Genomic DNA, 22,562 nt, shown 5'->3' with positions numbered 1-22,562 from the left:
CAGGCCCAGTGCCCGGCCGGGCGTCTCAGCTCAAGGCCCGCCTCCAACTTGGGTTGAGTGTCGTGCTCAGCGTCTCTGCACACGGCCCTGAGCTGAGGTGTGGGCGCAGCCGTTTGGCACCCGGAACTCTGGTCTGAAGTGCTGGGTGTGAGGGCTCCACACACGGCCCCCTGTGAGCCAGTGAAATTAGACCCAGCGCAAGGAAAAAAGAAACAAGGTTAGACTTTTTTATTACCCAGATTCTGTTATTCCTTGGAAATTGTTAAGGGGCTTTGCCGGTGACAAACCCGTCCTCTGCCGTTTGTCCTGCTTCTCGCTGTTGAGGGGGTGCCCGTCTCCTTGACTGCTTCCTGCTGGTGCCACAGCCGCGGGCGGAGGAGCGGTCACTCCTAGCCACGCCTAAGCCGCTGGAGCTGCCGTCACAGCCCTAGCAGGGGGTGCTCCTGTCCGCCCAGAAAAAGCGTCCACCAGCACCAAGAGACACCTGAAACTTCCAGCTGCTCTCAGCATGACAGTGAAATCAGCCTGCCAGTCTTCCCCAGGACGTGTCCCTGTGTTCCGAATGGGCCTTATCTGGGGGTGGGGGGGGGTGCTCTGGGGCGTCAGGTGTTTGGGTTGTTCATTGAGCGGGTGGGGCGTGGCCCACCTCTCGGACTGATTATGCTTTTTCTGCCAGGTGTTTCCAAGACCTCAACTAGCGGTTGTATAGGGCTTCCCTCCTGTGCTGAGCTCACGGCTTGACGGCTTGACGAGCTGCGGTCTGGGGAGGAAATATCGCCCATGTTCATTAAACACCCACTCATGGCCTCCCAGATCTGTATCGAAGTAGCCAGATCTGGGAGGGCCAGGACAGGGACCTGAAGTAACTACTTCTTTAGTTCTTGAAAAACCCCTTCAAAAGGATCATCACCCTTCCCTTCCAACGTTTCATATAGAGACCGAGCCATTAGACCACAGTTAGGGATTCAGATGCGCAAAACCCCACCACCCCCAGGAACCCCTAAGCTGTCTTCCAGTTCTAGGAGGGGCGGGGCTGCAAATGGCTTCTTCCCTTTCCTGGGGTGGGCTTCTCTGATCTTCTGTGAGAACGAAGCCCAGTTTGTGACGTTTGAGCTTTTTCTTGGACACCTTATACCGTTTATCTGCAGGATGGTTCGGAGGTGGCCTTACTGGGGCTCGCGATTGGAATGCACACTGAGGGAGGGTCCCCTCCTCCAGATGCAGGTCTCTTAGGTCTTTAGCTGAAGTTTCCCCAGAGATGGGGGTGTTTGAGCCCTTGGGGCCGGACTGTCCAGCAGTGTTGCTGTTTTTGTTGCGTGTTTAGGTCCTGCCACTCAAAAAGAAAAATTTCTTCTGACTCTGGGGCTAATGGAATACAGAAGAAGGCATCTTTTAAATCTAATACAGACATCAGGCCCTGGTGACGGCAGAGTGGCCAGCAGGGTGCAGGGATCAGGGACCACTGGATGTGTATCCTTGGTGGCTTCATTCCTGCCCTGAGGTCCTGTACCACCAAGTATTCCCCACTGGGTTTCTTAATGGGGAAAGTGGCGGTATTACAGGCTGACTGGCCTGGCCGAAGGAGGCCCTGGTCAATTAGGCCCCGTATAACAGGGGCAGGGCCAACAAGGCCTCCCGATGGAGAGGGTGCTGTTTTCTGTTGGGCCACGAATGTCCAGGTTTTAGATGGACTCTCACGGGACTGGCTCCTGAAGCTCGTCCCAGCTGTTCCTAGACCCAACCTCGGGGTTTACTCTGGGGAGGTCGACTTGCTCTGTCCGGGGAGGTTTGTCCTCAGTCAGTAACAGGATCACCGTGTGCCCTCATCTCAGGCACACCGGTCTCCAGTTGGTCTCCCGTTAGGTGGATCGCAGGCTCCGATTTACGTAAGATACCTCTTTCGAGCAGGGTGTGAGCATTTAGGGACGCACAGAAGGACTGAGTGAGCCAGTGGCCATCCAGCTCACATTCCAGTGGCTCTAACGCCTGTTCTTGGGCCCTTCCTGATACCCCATTATTTCACAACTCTTGTGACCGAGTTTGCCTGGGCTGGTGCTTAGGACCAAGTAAGTGGCACCAGCGTTGACTGAGGATCGACAGCCTTTCCCCCGTATCCAGTGTCAATCGGGGCTCTTTGGGGGTCAACTGGAATGCTGGTGCAGGAGACCCCTGACCCCGTCATTCTTCATCTGTTTGGACCATCTGCCTTTGAGGGTGGTGGCTGGGATCTACCATTTCCATCCACCTTTGGGGGCAAAGAGTGTGTTCTCTTTTCCAGTGACCCTCTTGTGTGCATATGGGGCACTGATTGACTTGCTGTGTCTTGGTGGGGGCCAGGAGTCACTCACTGGATTCAAGAGTCTCTGTGGGTGGGTAGTCCACCTGCCAACCTGCTGACATTGGAGGGCAACAGCTAGTAGGTGGGCTTGATTCTGGGCCTTTTTATCCTCTGATTTTTTCTCCTCTGTGTCTCACACTCTAGATCCAGGGCCGGGGCAGAGTGTCTGCACATGGCTGCTGAGCTGAGATGTGGGTGCAGCCATTTTGCATAAGGAACCCTGGTCTGAAATTCCGGATGCAAGTCCTCTGCATGCAGTGCCCTGTGAGCCAGTGAAAGTAGACTAAGCACAAAGGAAAACGAAAAAACGGTCAGTCTTTATTTATTAGCCAGATTATGTTTTTATTTCCTGGGAGTTGTTAATGGGTTTGGCAGAGTCACAGTTTTCTTACTTGACTTCCATTGTCACCCAGCGTCACTGCTGTGTGAGGATGAGAGTTCTGGCTTTGTTAGGCTTCTGCTGTGACACCGTCTCAGCAGGTGCAGTGGAAGTCCAGACTCCCACGTGGTCTCCAGTGACACTGCCGGCGTGCCAAGGGGGGCTCAGGGCTCCTTACCACCTAGTGAAGATGGAAGCCCCAGCTCCCTAATTGGCCTCTCTGACCCCACCCTGGTGAGGGTGTCGGGGTGCCCATGTCAGCCTCGCAAGGATGGGGTTCTAGGCTTTCCACTCAGCTTTTGCTGGCATTGGGGCGGGTAGACCCACAGTTTATCCTGTGGTGGTAGCTAGAGTGGAGCAGTTATTGTCTAAAAGTTGTCTGTATTCTTAGACTGAAATGTTCCTTGTCTTGGCTACAGAGAGCAGGCTTTTATTGGCGCAGGGAGGGGGTGGGGGTGGGGGTGGGGGACTGCAGCTTACTGAGTCTGCACTGTTGGTGTTTCCCGATAGCTGGCTTCTTCAGCTCCAAGTTGGGGATGTATGAGGCGAAAAGAAAACCCAGGAACTCATTATCATGTTGTTCCTTGGGTTCCAGGGTCCTTGTCAAGTCTGCCTCCTTCACCTTTTAGAGTCTTGTCACACTTGTTTTATATCTAATATCCAGAGTTTGTATTCGTACTTAATGAGAGGAATAGGGAAAAGTACAACTACTCAGATTTCACAGAAGCAGATGCAGTGGTTTGTCTTTAGACTTTGCTTATGGTGTCTTTTGTTATGCAGTTTAAAGTTATAATGAGTTCACATTTATAAATACCCTATAATTTGTCCTTTTTTTAAAAAAAGTCAAAATATTTCTCTACCTGTAGGTTATATTTTCTTCTTAAGACTGTAAAGTTTGCTTTTTCCATTTAAATTTTTAATCCATCTGGAATATGTATCAGTATGTCGTAGAGATGTAGGGACCATGATTTTCCCATATAGATAACAATTGGAGGTTTATGGGCATATGCAACCTGAAGGATGGAAATCTGCCTTAAAAAAAAATCAGGAGATTGCCATCTCTGCAAATTTTCTAGGGATCCTAAGGATTGGGATGCCAGGATTTTTTCTTAAAAAATGTTTTTTACTGTCTGAATAGTTCATACTTCCCTCTTTGATTTTTAATGCCATCTCTGTCATACATAGAGTTTCCCTAAAGGGCTGAGTCTTTTTCTGGACTCTATTCTGTTCCATTAGTCGACCTATATCTGCACAGTTTCACATGGTATTTACTTCTAAAGTTCAGTCATCAAAGTTTTCATATCTGGTAGGACAAAATTGTCATGCTCTTCTTGATTCAGAATTGTCACGTTAATTTCTGGAGCTTGGCTCTGCCTTACAATTTTGGGATGAGTTTGTCAGCTGACATTAAAAACCCTGCTGGTTCTTAATCATGGTGGTAGTACACGATTATCAGTATCTGTCAAAGTTTGTTGAACTGTACTCTTTTAAAAAGTCAATTCTATTGTATGTAAATTATTCTTCAGTAAACTTAAGCCTAAAAAAGCAACAGGACTGACGCCCTTGAAGAAGGAATACATCCTCCACTGCTTCCTCCTAGTATTCTCCCAAAGGACCTGCTGCCATTTATTAGAATAAGTGTACACCAGCAAAAGAGAAGTACCCACTTTCCAGGAATTCTGGACATTGGCTAATTCCCTGGGACCCAGAACTCCACTGCAGCCCACCAATGACAGCGGAGGTTTATAGGGATGAGGTGGTCAACAGAACTTTGCTGAGTGCTTTTCCCAGCTGATGCTGTGGGTCCATAAACCTGTCTTACTGTTTACCCTGTTCCTGACCGAGTACTTAGAACAGACATACCTGACAGCTGGCAGATTCCCACGTTGGCTTTGTGACCCATGGCGTAAGAGTTACTATGGTAGGAACAACCAAGTGGAAGAACCGGGAATTGTCCTTACCTTCCAAAAATAAACAGAAGTCGTACTGAATCCCTGAGTGGAATTTCAGGGGTGAGTGCTACCACCAAAGGCTTGAAAGATGCAGGGAGCATAATTCCTATCAATCTGTGTGTAACTCATCTGTTCGGTAAGTCATTCTTCTCTTGCTACTTTCAAGATTTTCGCCTTGTATCTGGCTTTCAGCTTTTTTTTTTTTTTTTTTTTTTTACTATGTTATGTCTATTTGTGGATCTTTTTGTGGAATTGGTTGAGCTTCCTGGATGTGTGGGTTAGTGTTTTTCAACACACTGGGCATGTTTTCAGCCATTATTTCTTTAGATGTTTTTTCTTTCTGTCTCTCCTCTTCTGGGGCATCTACTGCATGTATGTTGGTGTGCTTGGTGGTGTCCCACAATTCCTGAGGCTCTGTTCATCTTTCTTCATTCTTTTTTTTTTTCTCTTTGCCCTTTGGATTGCATAATCTCTATCAAACTATCTTCAAGTATGTTAATTCCTTCTTCTACAAGAAGTTGAGCCCCTCTAGTTAATTTTTCATTTCTGTTATTATACTTTTCAACTCCAGAATTTTTATTTGGTTCTTTTAAAATAATTTTTATCTTTTTATTGATACTATTTATTTGATGTAATATTATCAGCATACCTCCCTATATTTTGTAAATCATGGTTTCCAATAGTTCTTTGAACATTTTTATAACTACTTTGAAGTCTCCATCTATTAAGTCCAGTATCTGGTCACTCTTACAGGCACTTTCTGTTGTCTGCTTTTTTTCCCCCGAGTGTATGAGCCATATTTTTCTTTGTATGTCTCATACATTTTTATTGGAAATTGATCATCTTAGATAATCTATAATTAATTAACCCAGTAATTCTGGGTTCTGGTACCCCTTTCCCATTTGCTTGATTAGTTGTCTAGGGACAAGCTTTTATTTCAGTGAAGTCTATTTATCACACACATACACACTACCAGACACACACAGCCAGACACACAGTGCTGAGCCTCAAGTGTTGCTTCTCACGTAAGGGTGTGCAGCCTTGGGTGTGCCCACAGCCACCTGGATGGCATTATTTTGACAGGGCTCTTCTTAGCTGTCTTTTCCTTGATCACGCCTAACTGCTAAACTCCACAAATTGTGGGATAATTGCTCTATTGTTTTCAACAATGCCCTGAGGCATCAATTGTTCCAGAGACCAAACCAATCGAATTCTAGCTTCTCTGAAGAAATAGTTCCTACAGTCAGTGTTCAATGTTTATTCTTAGCCAGGAGAGCTACTCACAGGTGTTTTTTCCCCTAGTTCTCTCCTGCGAACTGGCAGTCTTCAGTTTAGCCTGTCTCTTCCACAAATCTACCAGTATCCTCCCAGTTGTCTTTCACCACAACCTCTGCTGTTTCAGAGTGCATTAGGCTTGAACTTCCCCATGTTCTGTTGCAAAGAAAGTCAGTTTCTTTGGGAAGAGATTAGGCGCTGTCTATTTTATGGTCTCCTTCTTCCACCAGGTAAGATCTCTGGGTCGGGGCTCTGGAGCTGGGGGGTGGTATGGGCAATGGTGTGCTTTTCTCTGAGTTATACCCGCACCTTATGAACTGAGCATGAGGTGGAGTGGGGACATACTGTCAGGTCTTCTTGACATGGAACCACTGTCTTAAAGCCAGGGCAAGGGCGATCAGGGACTCGGAATTCTCAGTGGCACTGTGCCCAAGGTAGAGCCGTGGTCACCGGTGGGAACTAGGTGGGAGAAAGCAGCCCAACCGCTTGGCCACACTTGCTCAGAACTTAGTCTCAGCAGCAGGTAGCTGGGGACAGGAGGAGAAATGCTGGCATCCTACCCCTCTGGGAGAACGCTCGTCCATTGGGAATGGGGGCAACACGAGGCCGTGTTCTTGGCTGCAGAATTCTAGAGTGGCATTTCTGTCTCTCTGAGCTGGGAGGGAAGAGGAAGTGAGTGGTTTTGATTTAAAATACCACAGACTCTCCCTGTTCTTACCAAATTTTATTTGCTTTTTAATAAATAGATGTTTCTTCATATGCTGCAGTGCATTTCCCTTATGCTTAGTGATGCTGAGCATCTTTTCATGTACCTATTGGCCATCTGGGTGTCTTCTTTAGAAAAATATCTATTTAATTCTTCTGCCCATTTTTTGGATTGGATTGTTTGCTTTTTTTGATTTTGAGTAATTTGAATTTTTTAATATATTTTGGGTATGAACCCCTTATCCGATATATGGTTTGCAAAAATTTTCTCCCATTCTGTAGGCTGCCTTTTTGTTAATTGTTAATTTTGTTAATTGTTTCTTTTGCTGTGCAAAAGCTTTTAAGTTTGATGTAGTCCCTGCTGATTTTTGCTTTTGTTGTTTGTGCTTTTGATGTGGTATCCAAAAAATCATTGCCATCATGAATGTCAAGGGACTTCTCTACATTTCTTCTAGGAGTTTTATAGTCTCAGTCTTATCCCTTATGGTCTTTGACCCATTTCAAGTTAATTTTTGTGAGTGGTGTAAGATAGAGATCCAATTTCATTGCTCTGCATATGTCTATCCAGTTTCCCCAGCACTACTCGTTGAAGAAACTATCCTTTCCCCATTGGGTGCTCTTGGCGCCCTTGTTGAATGTTAGTTGACTGTATGAGTAGGTATTCAACTCTAGGCTCTGTATTCTGTTCCATTGTTCTGTGTGTCTGTTTTTGTGCCAGTACCATATTGTTTTGATTACTGTAGCTTCACAGTGTAGTTTGAAATTGGGAAGTGTGACACCTCCAGCTTTATCTTTTTCCCTCAGGACTGCTGTCGCAATTCAAGGTCTTTTGTGGTTCCATACAAATTTTGGGATTGTTTTTTTCTATTTCTTTAAAGAATGCCAGAGGCATTTTGGTGGGGATTGCTTTGAATCTATAGATGGCTATGGTTAGTATGGACATTTTAACGATATTAGTTATTTTGATCCATAAACATAGAATGTCTTTCCATTTGTTTGTGTTTTCTTCAGTTTCTTTCACCAAAGCCTTGTATTTTTTATTATACAAATCTTTTCACTCCTTTGATTAAACGTATTCTTAAGTATTTTATTTATTTTTGATGCTATCATAAATGGGATAGTTTTCTTTATTTCTTTTTCAGATGTTTCATCCTGAGGGTATAGAAATGCAACTAATTTCTGTATGTTGATTTTGTATCCTGCAACTTACCTGAAGAATTTTATTAGTTCCAGCAGTTTTTTGGTTGAGTCTTTGGGGTTTTCTGTATACAGGATCACATCATCTGCAAACAGCAACAGCTTTGCTTCTCCCTTTCCAATTTGGTTGCATTTTATTTCTTGTTTAATTGCTCTAGCTAGGACTTGCAGTACTCTATTGAATAATAAAGAGTGGTGATAGCAGGCATCCTTGTCTTGCTCCTGATCTTAGAGGAAGAGCTTTCCATTTTTCTCTGTTGAATATTGTGTTTATTACTGTCAGTTTGATAGGTATAGTTCCAGATGCTTTTCTAGGTATATAAACTACCCCACACCCTTCCACACAGATATGCACGTGTGTGCACACATATACAAACATACATACACACTCTGTCTCCCTCTCTCTCTCTCCCTCCCTCTCTCCCTCTCAAGAGCCATACACAGATGAGATCATATTTTTCTTAAAGTGCTGCAGCTTGCTTTTTTTACGTAACATTTTATCATTTCCATAACAGTGCACGTATATCTACTTAATTCTTTTATTTAAAACAAAATAATTATTTTCAAAACAATGTACATGGTTTGATTTTCAAAAAAGGTACAGTAGTAAAAAAGGAGGCCTGCCTTCCACTCCAGTCCCCCCACTCTGCTTGCAGTTTCTTGAATACGGCCATGTCCAAAGATATTCCATGCCCAGGCAAGGCTGTCTTATTTTCTTGCACAGACTGTAACATGCTATACACACCATTCTCTCTTTGCTATTTCACTTCGTCTATCTGGGAGCTTCTTTTTCTTTTCTTTTATACTTGCATAGTTGCAGTAGCTAAGGTTCCTTGGTTGCAAGCAGTAGACGCCTGCACAGTGAATTAAAGCACAAAGGGAATTTATTGGAAGAATACTGACAAACAGCTTCACAGCCACGCTTGGGGAAAGACAGGACGAGGGTTCTCTGGGGAACTTAGAAGCAGGAACACAGGACTATCTGATGACTGCAGCTCCCCGTGCCTTCTCTGTAGGTTTCTGTTCAGATTCCAAGTTCTGTAGGTTTCTGTTCAGACTTTATTAGCCTAATCTGCACCTGCTTTGGTCAGGTCCCCTGCTTGGATGAATCTTTTTTGGCTTCAGAGTTGAAGTAGTCTGTTTGATTGGCATAGCCTGGCTCATGTGAGCACACCAATGGCCGGACAAGAATCTGTTCCAAATGGAAGAGCAGGAAGAGGTTCCGAGGAGAGAAAGTCATTCTAGTCCACACTGAGATCATGCAGACACACACAGTTCCAAAAATATCCGTCTATCCAGTGGTGCTGTCATACATACAGACCCACTCACTTTACCAAAAGGAAAACTAGCGTCACACCCAACCACTGCTTCTGGAAGTGACGTCACGAGGCCCCTGGGCTCCAGGATCGCCACCTGATTTCACTCTACTTCTAGCTCTGTCTCAGTGCTCACTCACTTCTGTAGACTCAAGGGAAAGTCAAACTACAGCCAAGACATTGTGTATATAATTGTGAGGGAAAGGAAGAGGAAAGAGATGGAAAACTCATTTAAATCGTCAAAAGATATAATCTTTATTTCTTCAACCAGTCATGACAGTATGGCTGGTATTTCTTATTTCTGTCCTCCGCTGCTCATTCCATGGTCCAGTTGCCTTTAGCCAGCACCTTAGCTGGTCAGGGCTCTTTGTCTAGTGGGATAACCTAGACCTTCATTCATGAGCTGTCTGAGTCCTTGGCAGGGCTGCTGCTTGGAACCCTAAGTGATGGAACCCTAAACAGGGCTCCCAGCTGAGGGTACGAATCAGGGCAGAATCCAGCTTGTACTTAGCTGGCCGAGGCATCACAGACTTCAGCAGTGGAAAGTACACAACACAACTTGCTCTCACTCACGTGAAGGCACTGTGTGGACTTGGCCTGACTTGGCCCACGTGGCCACGACCGTGTGCAGTGTTATTAGGCTTCCACTAACCTTTACCCCTGAGTGTGGTCACTCACAGAGGTGGACCAGGAGTCCTCCTAAGCTTCCAACAGTTTCAAGATTTGGTGCCAATTTTCTTTTAATCTTCCTGGTCAAACTCCCAGTGGTTTAAGAGGAGGCTGAAATTGCCATTGGGTAGTCCTGACTTCCATCTCGGTGGAACCACTACCATGACCCCAGGTGTATCAAGCACTCTTTCTCCACGGGGCACTAGATCAGACCTGCAGAGCTCAGAGATTCAGAGCTAAGGGAGCACATGTTTTTGAGAGTGAAGTATTAATTTAAATTTTGTGAGTTTCCACATCCTCCTCTTGTGTTCTGGCTTTAGGAGATGAAGAACAATTTATTGGTCACTAATTCAGAGCAAACACCGCATCCTGCAAAAGACCACCCCAGCTTTATAGCGTGTGGTCCGGCCTACGAGGGAATGTGGGGAAAATGAACGTAATTAACATCTGAGAAAAGAGGTTTGTGATTTATTTACCTTTTTACATTGATATTATTGCTAAGTTTGTTGGTAGAGCTCTAAAGCAAAATCATTAAAACAAGGGCATGAACAGAAAGTCAAGTACTGAGAAGAGATTATTTTAGCAAATATCTCGATAAGGATATATACCAAATTGAACACAGAATCTAACTGTGAAACTCTTAGAAGCAGGGTTTTTTGTTAACAAAAGAGGACATTTTAAAGCCTCCTGGAAATTTGAGCCATTTTATCCACTCACTAATTGTCTTTTGGAGAGTATTTGTATCACCACACTTGTCACACAATTACTTAGTTAAAACTGCTAACTTGAAAGGTGAGAAAGTCATTTTAATTTGCGTTTTTTGTTTACCGGTGAGATATTTTTTCATATGCTCATTAGGTGTTTAATTTTGTCAGTATTTCATCTTCTGCCAAATTTTTACTCTGTTCCTTGTGTGTTTCTAATAGTTTTACATGAGCTGATTATATATATACATTTTGAAACACATACAGACTTGGAAGATTCATTAGATACCTACATATTATTAGAACTCATCCAAATGAAAAATTTCTCTTAAAGAATGAAATTGAAAGCGTCTGTGCTGCGTTTGTGCTGGTGAACGGCCACCAGCTGCTTCCTGCAGGAAGTTTGGATACCTGCAGGTGAGGCCAGAATAGTTTTAGGAAGCAAATCTTGTGCTGCGCAAATACTCTGCACCTTTCCGTTTGGAAGACGTGAACGTGGCCTGGCAGATTTGGAGGACAGGAGCTGAACTGCTCAGGTCTGGGCCCAGCGTGTGTTTGTCGCAGTGTTTGGCTCTGTGTTTACTGAGTGAGTGAGAATGGACGGTTTGCTCTCCCTGTGGGATATAGGATTAAAGACCAGTCTTGCTGGTTTACCTTTGTAGACTGACATTGAGCTTTGAAAGACTATCCATCAGACTGATGGATGTATAATTTGGACTAAACAGAGGTTCGTAATTGGACAGTATAGACTAGTTCATTTTGAGAGGACTACACCAGAGGAATAAATGAGAAAAAACAGGAAAGACAGGGGACCACTGTGGAAGGCAGGCTATACGTTCATCTGGTGGAGAAACATCTCCCTCTGGTATTTTATAAAATACGTTACATCTGGAGTTTCTGTCTCACTTAGGAAATTTTTATAAGTTATATAAACCAACAGTGAAAATTACAGGGTTAAATAGATGGAAGAAGTCGCTCATATAATCAACTATTAATAATGCTTCCAAGTCTAAGTTTTTACTTATTGTCCTTTTCATAATGCCCAAGGCTTTCTCCTGAGATTTATAGCAACCCAAGTAAAAATGATTTATTTATGAAATTCCTCTGAATCCTGTTTACTGCATTGTCATGCCAGTTTAATGTGGATTCATTAATTAATTTACTTACTTTTTGATGTGTTCCTGTGTGTGTGAGAGCCTGTTTCTCTGCAGTCTTTTCCAGAATGAGAACAAGTGTTTCCATTTGGCAAAGTCTCCTCATTATCTAGACTCAGATGAGCCACAGGGCAGGGCTCAGGCTGTGATCTGTGACACACCTTTCCAAGGAGGGTCGAGGTAGAGGCAGTGTACTTTCCTTGGATCAGAGGATGTTGTGTATAGTACCAAAGAGGCCTTGACTCTAAGACTTTTAAACTCCTAAATCTTGCTATTTTTGTGGGTGGAAAAAAGGTTAAATGTGAAGTAACCTGAAATATGTGCTTCACATGGAGAGTTGAGTTTCCAGTCCATCAGCTGCCATTTAACTGCTTAAACAACAGAACGGTGAGAGTTTTTGTCTTGGATTTAGGCAGCTGTCTGAAGTGTCCTATGGGGAGGCACTGCCCCAGTGCAAATGTCGCCTGCACGGAGCTTCTGCATTCAGGTCTCTGGGAGTAAATTTTAACCAATGAAGTGCATTGGTTATAAAAGGTTTTTAGGTTCTTAAACTGGGACTCCTTGGGACATATATACATTGAGACATCCTGGTCCTGTGTTTTGAGGGAGCTGAGTTTGGATCAAAGTTCAGCATAAGGTAGAGGAAAGAACGTAGGTTTTTGATTCAGACAGTCCTGGCTTCAGATAGGATTTCTGCCACTTCTGTGACCGTGGGCAGTCTATTAAATGCTTCTCAGTTTCCTTATTTGTAAAATGGGAGTGATGGCACCTTCCTCATAGGGTTGTAAGATAACCATATGGACACAGGGTTTTAAAAGGCCTGTCTTAAATTTCTCACCACACACACACACGTAACTGTGAGGTAATGAATGTGTTAACTAACCTTATTGTGGTAATTAGTTCACAATATATGCTTACATCAAATCATCATATTGCACACCTTAAACTTACACAGTGTTATATGTCAGATACTGAATATCTGAATAAAGCTGGGGAGAAAAGGGCCACCCATGTTTGCCCATAGGTGACACAAAAAATGTTATTGTCCACGGTTTCCATTGTAGCCTATGATACCTTGTGGTGAGAATCCTTATGGGTTGAACACTCCTTAGGAAAGTGGCAAGGCGAACTTTATCAGAAATTCACCGCAGGTAACATCTATTAAACAATCACTGATTACCTACCAGATACTCTTTATGATCCAAGGACAGCGGCATGACTTCTAGGGGTGACAGATATTATGAAATAATATAAACATAGGCGAGCATGCTAATCACATCAATAATCAGTGAAAGAATGATAAATCCCACTATGTAGATTTGAGGCAGATCTATCCACCCCGCCAAAAGAAAAATCACAAGAGAAATTAAAAACTGCACGACCACCTTCCAGAATCAGACCTGAGGAAACGTCCTTAGTACGTAGCCTGCTCTTGGTAAAACTACCTACCTGGCTTGCACTCCCTTCGTGTCTGGGCTGTTCAGAAAGACTAGCCACCAGCAGGGGACGGGACAAGGCAGAGACTATGGCTTCTCATTCACTTTTCTTAGAGGCTATGTTTTCTAAGATGAGGCAAAACAGAAAGTGAATTTTGCAAAATCACGTTTGTGTTTAACTCCTGCTGCGTGTTTGAGTGGAGGCACGAAATGCAGTCCCTGAGCTTAGGGCTAACGCGTGCCCTTCTGTCTCTACTTGTTTTAAAACTGGAGACTCAGCACAAACACCTTAGTTTGCAGGTGAGGAGGATACGGGGTGCAGGGAAGTGGCCCAGATAAGGTGCCACAGTGAGCCAACGGCAGAGGTGGGGCTGAAATTCAAGTCCTCCACTTCCCATCCTGGGCTGTGTGATTCCCTCAGTACAGTTCTGCTGGACGCTGGCCACTGACACCGAGGTGGATGGACACTCAGCGATGCCAGTACCTTAACCGCAGAAGCACAAAGTAGCTGGTGTGTGTATCTAAGGACAGACTCTCCCTAACATCTACTGTGGAGAGGTGGAATATGAATGGATAATTTGCTCTTGATGAAAGTTTTAAAGATTCTAGTAATTTCAGAAGTGGTTTTTAAAGGGAAAACGGTTTTGTAGAACCCTTGTCCTTTAACACAGTTGTATGAGAAAGGTAAGTGTGATCAGGCTAGAGAGCTTCCCTTACTTCCGATTGGAAGATATATGCTTATTATAATCATCTCCCTTTAAAGAACAATGAACTTGCCCATTTGCTCTAAACATGGAGCACATAGACAAATGATACAACTCAACTTTATTTTACTTAATTATAACAAGAATTTTTAAAAACCATGACCCCACCATTTCTAGTAGATATTTAAATATAAAACATCTCAAATTTAGCACAGATATAGGCCAATGCATAACTAGATTTGGGTAGTCATGTGAACGAAGTGCTTCCTTTGGAGTGTTTGAGAGGGGAGAGTGTTTGTAGGAAGTCACAGGTGAGGCCCGGGGCCTGGGGGAGAAGGGTGCAGAGAGTGGGACAGCTATGGTCTGTGTCCTGTCCGGGCAGACTGAGCAGGTGTGGCAGAGCTCACTGGCCGGGGCAGGAGCGGTACACATCTGTTCTGGTTTCTCTAACTTCTGCCAAAGCTAACTTTACGGATATGCTCCTTTCTAGCATTTAGAAAGGGTTTTCTCTGCTGCCAGGAAGCAGAGAGCTGGGCTGCAGCGACTGATTATCTGGGAGCAGCCAGGCATAAGCTCAGTTGCTTTGGAAGATTTGGGGGTGGGGGGGATATGGACAGAGAGACAGACTCTTCTTAGATTCGTCTTCCTTTTGTGGACAGGGGAGGAGGGTGCTTGCCGACATTTTCCTGAGTGTGAAAGGAAGAATATAGGTTCAAAAGGTTTGTAATTGTATGTTAAAACTGAGTCACACTGATATTGAAAAAACAAAAAAGGCATTGTAAACACACTTTTATTTAAAATTCAGATTTCTGAAACAGCTAGACTAAAAGTGGTATCATAGGTCTTTAGCTAAACAAAGCATAGCACTAAAATAAGGTTTATTTTAACTTTTGAAGATTCTTTTTAAAGCACCACTTAAAACGTACATATTGCCCCCAAAATTAAATATAGAAAAAACTGTTGTATCTCAGGAATGAGTCTGAGAATGCAACAAGGAAACAACAGAGCCCATTTTTAACCTCTGGTTATTGACAAGGAACACTAAATTCAAAGGGATTTTGAGATTTTCCTACATAAAGGCCAACAGGTGCAGAGCCATCAATTTCTTGGTAAATTTCCAGCCTTTGGAGGGCTACAACTTTTCATAAATATGGTTACTGGACAGATTTCTAAAATTTTAATTTGTCACCTCAAAAAAGCAAAGTGTAGGACTTTCAAGTTTCTTTCTTTCTTTCTTTCTTTCTTTTTTTTTTTGAGAGAGATTGTGAGAAATAACCACAAATGCAGCACATTAGAAAAACTGAAACTAGTCTGAACAATCTCTGGAAACTAAGTTCTGGATTTATTTTGAAACCAACTTCCAAAGGGATAGAAGGAAAACGGTACACGTGTGTGTTACATCGCGGAAGCAGCTCAGACTCGCCAAGACGTCTTCAGAGCGGCCCCTTTGTCCTCTCCCCTCGGGGTCTTGGGTGATTTTCTGCGGTCAGGACAGCGGACCAGCCGGGAAGCCCGTCTGGGGTGTGGGTGTTTGCGCCACCAGCCGCGGGCCCAGGCCTCACCGCTTGCCGGGCCGCTTCCCGCTGCGCTCTGGGCTGCCCCGCTTCCTCGGCGGCGAGCGGCGGGCGGCGCCCCGGGCCTGCGCACCCTGCTCGTAGGGGTGCGTCCTGTGCTTCTGCCGGCTCGCCTCCTTCTGGTTCTGGCTTCTCGCGGGCTCCTTACTGCCCTCTTTTTGTTCGTGGTCTTGCTCCTTATGAGAGGGCAGTGTGTTCTTAATTGTGTTAATTAGAAATCTTTTATTTGTACCAGCAAGAGGACACTTCATCCTGGAGAGGAGAAAAGAAAGCACTCACAAACCACATACTGACCCCAAAGCTGCACCCACCACCGGCCGAAGCGAGCGCCAGAGAACCCTGCTTGCACAGAACCAAGTTTGAGTTTGGCTTTCCTGGCACGCCACCTAGTGTAAACTCCGCGCACAAGGGGGAGCGCCCGGCACCCTCAGGACTCCGGACACAGACTGGCGGGACCTTCTCTGAAGACCAACCTTTCCTCCTTGTTGGGACTAACTTTCCTGCTGTAACATACGTTCAGGTATGAAGCGCAATACGAATGAGCTGAGTCATGTGATACCGTCTCTAAACCACAAATGCCTGATTTGACTGTAATCTGGGTTTCGAGTTCAGGTTGTGGTGGCTTGTTTTTAAATATCGAAGAGTAAAAACAACTCCCTCCAGGAGGAACAAAAAAGGATACCCCCTGTGTCTTGAATCCCACGTGTAAGTGAGCTGCCCTAGCAATACAGAATGCCTGAAGAATCTCTAACAAGGCAGTACACTGCCTTTCCCCTTCTAAAAAGCTCGCACTTTCTACTTCAGAGTGTGCTCTGTCGGGGAGCAGGAGTCACACGTCCACCCTCTGGGTGAGTTTCTGGGCGGCGGCTTCATGAATCAGGTTCACCCAAGAGGAAGCATGTCACTAATTAAATCATTGATTTACATGCTTAAATCTACTTACATATTCAGTGTTCATCTTTTTTTTTTTTCCAGTCTAGTAACTCTTTCATTTTAGAAAACCCCACACAAATGAAAAGCAGAGTATTTCTCTTGGCCTTGAGCCGTCTGCCACATGATGGGCTGTTTTAGGAGGTTACTGATCCCCCAAATCATGTTACTCAGGGTGGCTGGTATTAGCAAAAATGAATGTAGGATTCCACAATATCCATCTTTAAATCAAACTGTGATTCGAGGAGAATCCCATGCGATGCCTCAAAACCAGCCCACCAGCACCCCACTGCAGTGATTTTTCCAGTCTAGCCCCGTGGAAGATAAGTGTCAGTGGTCACCAGCCTAGTGTCCTTGTATGGTGGTCAGGCCATCTCAGGCAACCAGAATGGCACTGAATCTGGAAATAAAAGGAGAGAGGAAAAAAAAAAAGTGGCTCCTGCTGCAGAGAAGCAGCTCTTGAGCCAGCACGGACAGAGGAAGTGTCTGATGAGACTCAGGGGTGGTGTGCGCCCGCATGCTCAATGCTCAGGACAACAGAGGGACAAGGGGACAAGAGCAGCAGATGCAGTGGGGCCGTTAGCCATGTATAGCTCCCAGAGGTACAGCACAAGGACCCTCTGTGCAGTTAGGAGGGAGGTCCGGGCTCTTCCCTCAGTGATTTTGTAGGTTATCACTGAATTCCAGAACTGACTGAGTGACAGCACTGGAACCACTGCAGTGGCAAACTTAGCAAAGAACCAGAAGAGCAGGACACACAGCGTGTTACAAAACAGCACGACACCGCTAGGCTGCGGGAAGAGACTCCTCCTCAACGCAGAACAGAAGAAGCCGAGATGCCCCTCTTTGCCAGCCGTGGCGCAGGGCTTACTGCAGGAGCAAATCATGGTCATAAGCCATGGACCACCTGCCTCTCTTGGGTGTGGCAGGCCAGAAACAGCCAGTGAAACACAGCCAGCTTCCGAAGGATTCTGGGGCATTTCCAGTGCAGTGGGTCATCTCAGTGCTGGTCAAACCGATCAGTTCTTCTCTGGACTGAATGAGTAAGGAAGGTGATTATTGCCAGCTGGGACAATGACCCAGGATCTTAAAACTTTTGGAACCCCCTGGCAAATTCGACTGTATTTTGTCATCTTCCATGTGAGATCATCTGTAACACCATGTGGTTGCCCTAGATGGACAAAGTTCTCCATAGGCTGGAGAGCTGCGGGGTTCACACACAGTGAGGGGCGTGTCTGAGGAGGCGTTCCTAGCTTCCTGCTGCTAGTGGAACCCACTGACTCAACACAGGACCAAGAGAGCTATTCTAGAATTAGATGGTTTTCTACAACAAAGTCCACTGGCCTTTCCATCTCTTTTTCACATCAAAGAGGTGATTTGTAATGTTGGTTGTGGCTAGGATTCTATTCAAGGTGAAAAGTGAAGGATGGCTTGGAGAGAACTTGGGTTCCTTGCGGGGAGGGAGAAGGGGGCTGTGAAAGTATCTCCTCCCAAATGTGCCAGGACACGTTTTGGAAATGCTGACAGGTGCTCACCCACACTCCATTAATAAATAAGGCAGGACAGTGAGATAGTGGTGGGGGGGTTGCGGGCAAATGTGAAGGGACATGTAGTAAATGATCCCATATAAAGAAATTATAAAACCTACACTGAGTGGTTGGAAGTATAAGGAGCGTAGCATCAGTGCTGATGTTTGAAGACATCACAAGCAGAGAGGGTTGTGGCCTCTAATGCGGTAATTAATTTTGCTGAATCTCACCACCAGTTGTTTTATTGCTACAAGCTCATACGACGTTGTATACACACGTGCTCTGGAATCATACTGTCTACCAGACCGAGCCTTGGGCATGTTAAATAATCTCCTTGTTGCCTCTCATCTATCAAATGGGGATAATGATACTGATTATTTTACAGGGTTGGATGCAGATCAAAGGAGGGAGAATGTGCAAAGTGCCCAGACAATGCCTGATACACAAGCCCTTAGTAAAGGTCAGCCTTGGTACACATCCTCGCCCTGCAACTTAATTAGCTTTGTGATGATGGGAGAGTTACTGAGTGCCTCTGTGTGTCAGTTTTCTACTTGTAAATGGGAATAACAGAAGTATGTACCTGCTGCGAGGATTTAATGAGATGCATAAAGCATGTAGCACAGTGCCTGGAATAGAGGAGATCTTCAGTAAGTGTTACCCATGGGTCTATGATTTCTTAAGCACAGTTACAAAATTTAAAAGCCTCTGAAAACCAAGTTCTTTTTCTGATGCCACAACTCATTTGGCAGCCAAACCTGATCTGACCTGACAGTGGGCACTTCTGTGTCCCACCTGGGGTGAGCATTCATACACTTTGCTGAGGAAACGACAATGTGTTGAACAGGTACCACTGGGGGTATCTGTCGTGCACGCCGTCTGTGCTATAGGACCTTCCTAAACTGTGGAAATATCTAAATTTAGAAACTTACCTGGATCTAAGGGCTTTAAACAAGGGATTGTGGAACTGTATTATTACTACTCACTCTCCCTTCATGAAAAAGAATATATGTAGCACTCAAGTTAATATATCAGGGATTTGTTCGTGATGGAAACTCAAGACAATGAAGTTTCAAATCACTGGGGATAATAAGTTAATCAAAAATAGACCAGAATATCTGATGTTTCTCAATGAAAAAAAGATTAAACAAAACGAAACAAAACAAAACCCTGAGCCATCAAGAAAAAGCTTATAAGATGTTTTATAGACATTTTCATAAAAATGGTTAACATTTTTAAGTTTTGGTACTTAAAATGGATCAGCTTCTATCTCTGCAAGTTTCACTTTCTAGGACATCTCAAATCGGTACCGGGGTCAGTGGGCTACTAAGTGTTACCTCTGACCTTACAATTTGCACTTCCTAATGATCTGTAAACTCTGTTTGTAGCTGGTCCTCAGACACAACACTGAAGGTTGGAGTAGGGGGTGATCATGAAGGCCCCTTCCAGTTTGAGATTCCCAGCTCACGTTCTGTATGTGACTCTTCTCTCCTTCATCACGTTAGGAAACCACTTCACTTCATTGCTCTCTGTCTGTCTTGTTTCTCAGCTCTCTTTTAGTGCCATCTTTTTTTTTTTTTTCCTGTATTTGAGACATGACAAGCTGGCATTGGATACTCAACCATCCTAAAGCCTTTTTCATATCAGCATCGAGGCAAAAGCCACAGGCCGTGGCTCCTGAATGTATCTGCACCGGCTCTGTCACTGGCTGTGCCCAGAGATGTGGGACCACACAAGGCCACAGTCAGCCGCTTCCCTGTGTGAGGCTCTGACCCACACAAGGTCGACTTTCTCACCCTGGCTAGCTACTTTTTGGTTTATTTTAGAAAGTTATATTAGCTCATGTGGGAAGAGCCAGACTGAAGGCGCTAACAACATAAATGGATATAAAACTCTAAATATAATGAGCCTGGTTAAAACTGCTTTAGAAAGTACTCATGACAGCCGTGTCAGACTCAGACCTGGCGTTCTGTGCACATTAAACTAAAAGGTGAAGCGACTCCCTTCACTCCCAAAGCTGTCAGCCTGGGGCTGGGATGAAGGGTCCTGCAAAGCCACGGGAGAGACTCAGATGGATCAAGAGGCCAGGCTTGTGAGCGTTTCGTCTTTCTTCCCCTTTTTCTTGAGTAGGCATACTGTATAACATCATTTGCAAAACTCAAGTGCTTTCTCCCTGTGTTACCATACTGGACCGATGAACAATGGTAAACTGAAAAACAAACCTAGAGGACAGAGTGGGGAAGATACACGTAACTTTTCTTTCTGATTTTACTACTTTTGTCTCTCTGCTGCTGAAGGACAGAGGTAGGAGTTTCTAGCATTCTACAGACTTAGACCTGCCACTTTGGTTTCTAAAAGTTTCATGAATGTGACCCACCAAATAGTGACACCCAATCCCGCACCAGTGAGAACAACAGCGCAGGCGATGCTGCCCAGCACTTATGAGCAGTTCCCGGGGCTGTCGCGTCACCCATGTCACCTCACTTCATCTCCCCCACCATCACCCTTCTTACGCGTGGACAAGAGAGAAGCAGCTTTTTCAGCCAAGGTCCCAAGCTAGTAGGACGTGGGGCTGGGACTGGAAGCAGGGGGTCTGACTCCAGAGTCCCCCTCCCAGCACCATCCCAGCTGGGACGGAAGGAGCAGATGAGAGACTGGCACCTGCAATGTGACCAGATGGCCCAGAGCAGGCAGGGAAGGGAACCGCAGGTGAAAAGCTGTCAGCAGGCTGGTCACCAGGGCCAGGTACCTCGCAGTAGTTCCGTATGCAGCGTCAGGTCAGCTGAGGACGCTGGCCTCTCATGAGCCCAGGAGAGCCTCACACGGACAAGGACAAAGGCAGAGAACTCCCCGCACACACGTGACTTGGAGATTTGTAAAGTACATCAGGCAGTGGGAAATTATGGCTCTTTTTCTGGTCGGGGAATAGGAGCCTTGGCATCATGGAAGCCAGTTTCCACACAATGTGTCCCAATTCATTCCTTTATTCTACAGCCAAATCCCGTCCTACGCCAGCAAAAGGCATCTTGTCTTCCATCGTGCACGACCGCGGGTGTGAGTCTAAAGGAGCAGCCCTGGAAAGAAGCACAGCTGCACTCCCAGCTCCCCACGGTACCGGGTGCTATTTTCACTCTTGATGCCGTGGTCAGTTACAGCTCATCTTGTTTAAGGTGCCACAGCCACCATACCCACCCATGGCGCTACGGTTTATAATTTGGCAATCAGGTGCCTCAGTGTGTGGCCACCTGAGAAGTTCTTTCATCGTGTTATAATCCACATTAAACACTGTTAATCCTTAACTACTCTGCATACAGCAGTCCTGAGGCCCAAGGAGGTTTTCAGTACACTCTGTCTCCGGCATTACAATTAAAAGTGATGAAAAATAGTTGATGTATCTGTACATAAATGTCTATAATTTTAATTTTTAAAAATTGGACTCTCTCCTGTGTAAGGCATTGTTCTGGGTCAGGCAGCAGAAATAAATACCAGGCCATCTGTGTGGGGATGCTCTTCAGGGGACTGTGGACTGAGAGGAACAGAGGTGTGACAGGTGTGACAAGGCGAGGTGGGGCAGCAGGCGTGTGAATAGCGGTGCCCGGGTCCTTGGCCTCCTGCTCCTGCAGCAGCACAGGTCACTGCGCTGCTGTGTGACCCAGCGACAACTCACTCGGGGCTCTCTGAGTCACATTCATAACTGGGTAGGAAAGGAATGTGGGAGGCAGGGGCAGGAAGCGCTCACAGACGATAATCCACGGAAGGGAGGACGAGCGTTAAGCCAGAGACAAGAAAGGAGGGCTCTAGTCCCATCAGCAGTTAATGGCTGGGGACTTAGGAAACCTCTCTGGGCCTCCCGTTCTTGGACCATAAAGTGAAGGCTCTGAGTCTCTGTGGCCCTGAAGTACTGCCCAAGCCCATCCACGAGTCGCCTGAAATGCGAGCCCTTCCTCCGCTCCCTGCGGGTTCTGGCTTGCTGCCCCGTGCGCACCTGTGCACCTGTCCGAATCCACCAGCATGTGAACAACTGTACGGCCAGGACAGTGAATCTTCTTTACTGCTGCCTGTGCCTGGCCTCTTAATATACCTACTGGTACTGGGTGAATATTCAAATGAATACAAAAACCACGTGCCTGGGGGAAGACCGGGGAAATGATTTGCTTTCCAGTAATCAAAAGCCAACTACATGAAATGGAAGAAAATGTAGGTGTTGCTCCCCGTAATCACCAGACTGACCCCAAGCCAAACAGACGAGCACCCCAAAATGTCACTCCCCTTGAAACAACTGGGTAAACTCCTACACTGTTGGTGGGAATGTAATTTGGTGCAGCCACTATGGAAAACAGTATGGAAGTTTCTTAAAAAACTAAAAATAGTTACTATGTCATCTAGCAATCCCAATCCTGGATATATATCTGGAACAGATGACAACTCTAATTCAAAAAGACACATGCACCCCAATGTTCACAGCAGCACTATTTGCAATAGCCAAGACATGGAAGCAACCTAAATGTCCATCGACAGATAAATGGATAAAGAAGATGTGGTATATACATACACACACACAATGGAATATTACTCAGCAATTAAAAAAGAATGAAATTCTGCCATTTGCAGCAACATGGATGGACGCAGAGATTAGATGACTAAGTGAAGTAAGTCAGAGAAAGAGAAATATATATCACTTATATATGGAATCTAAAAAAATG

General features: G+C 45.1%; 1 protein-coding gene and 1 long non-coding RNA gene across 2 annotated transcripts in view; one reads left to right on the top strand and one right to left on the bottom strand.

The window, feature by feature from the left end:
* Positions 1–92: 92 nt before the first annotated feature.
* LOC123615820 (uncharacterized) lies at positions 93–21,654 on the top strand. Its single transcript, XR_006723598.2, has 4 exons — positions 93–217; positions 2,483–2,648; positions 10,152–10,290; positions 20,854–21,654. It is a non-coding gene; the product is annotated as an uncharacterized LOC123615820 (long non-coding RNA).
* The window catches only part of LOC123615819 (protein POLR1D), a 36,382-nt gene continuing 28,423 nt past the window's right edge, over positions 14,604–22,562 (bottom strand). The window contains exon 3 of the mRNA XM_074377965.1: positions 14,604–15,655. Within this exon, the coding sequence (XP_074234066.1) occupies positions 15,388–15,655 (268 nt within the window). The 3' untranslated portion in view covers positions 14,604–15,387. The remainder of the gene's footprint in view (positions 15,656–22,562) is intronic.

This window comes from Camelus bactrianus, chromosome 14 (genome assembly GCF_048773025.1).
Source record: "Camelus bactrianus isolate YW-2024 breed Bactrian camel chromosome 14, ASM4877302v1, whole genome shotgun sequence".
Classification (NCBI taxonomy): Eukaryota; Metazoa; Chordata; class Mammalia; order Artiodactyla; family Camelidae; genus Camelus; species Camelus bactrianus.
Note: the sequence above shows the minus strand (reverse complement) of the source record. Positions and strands in the feature narration are given on the sequence as shown.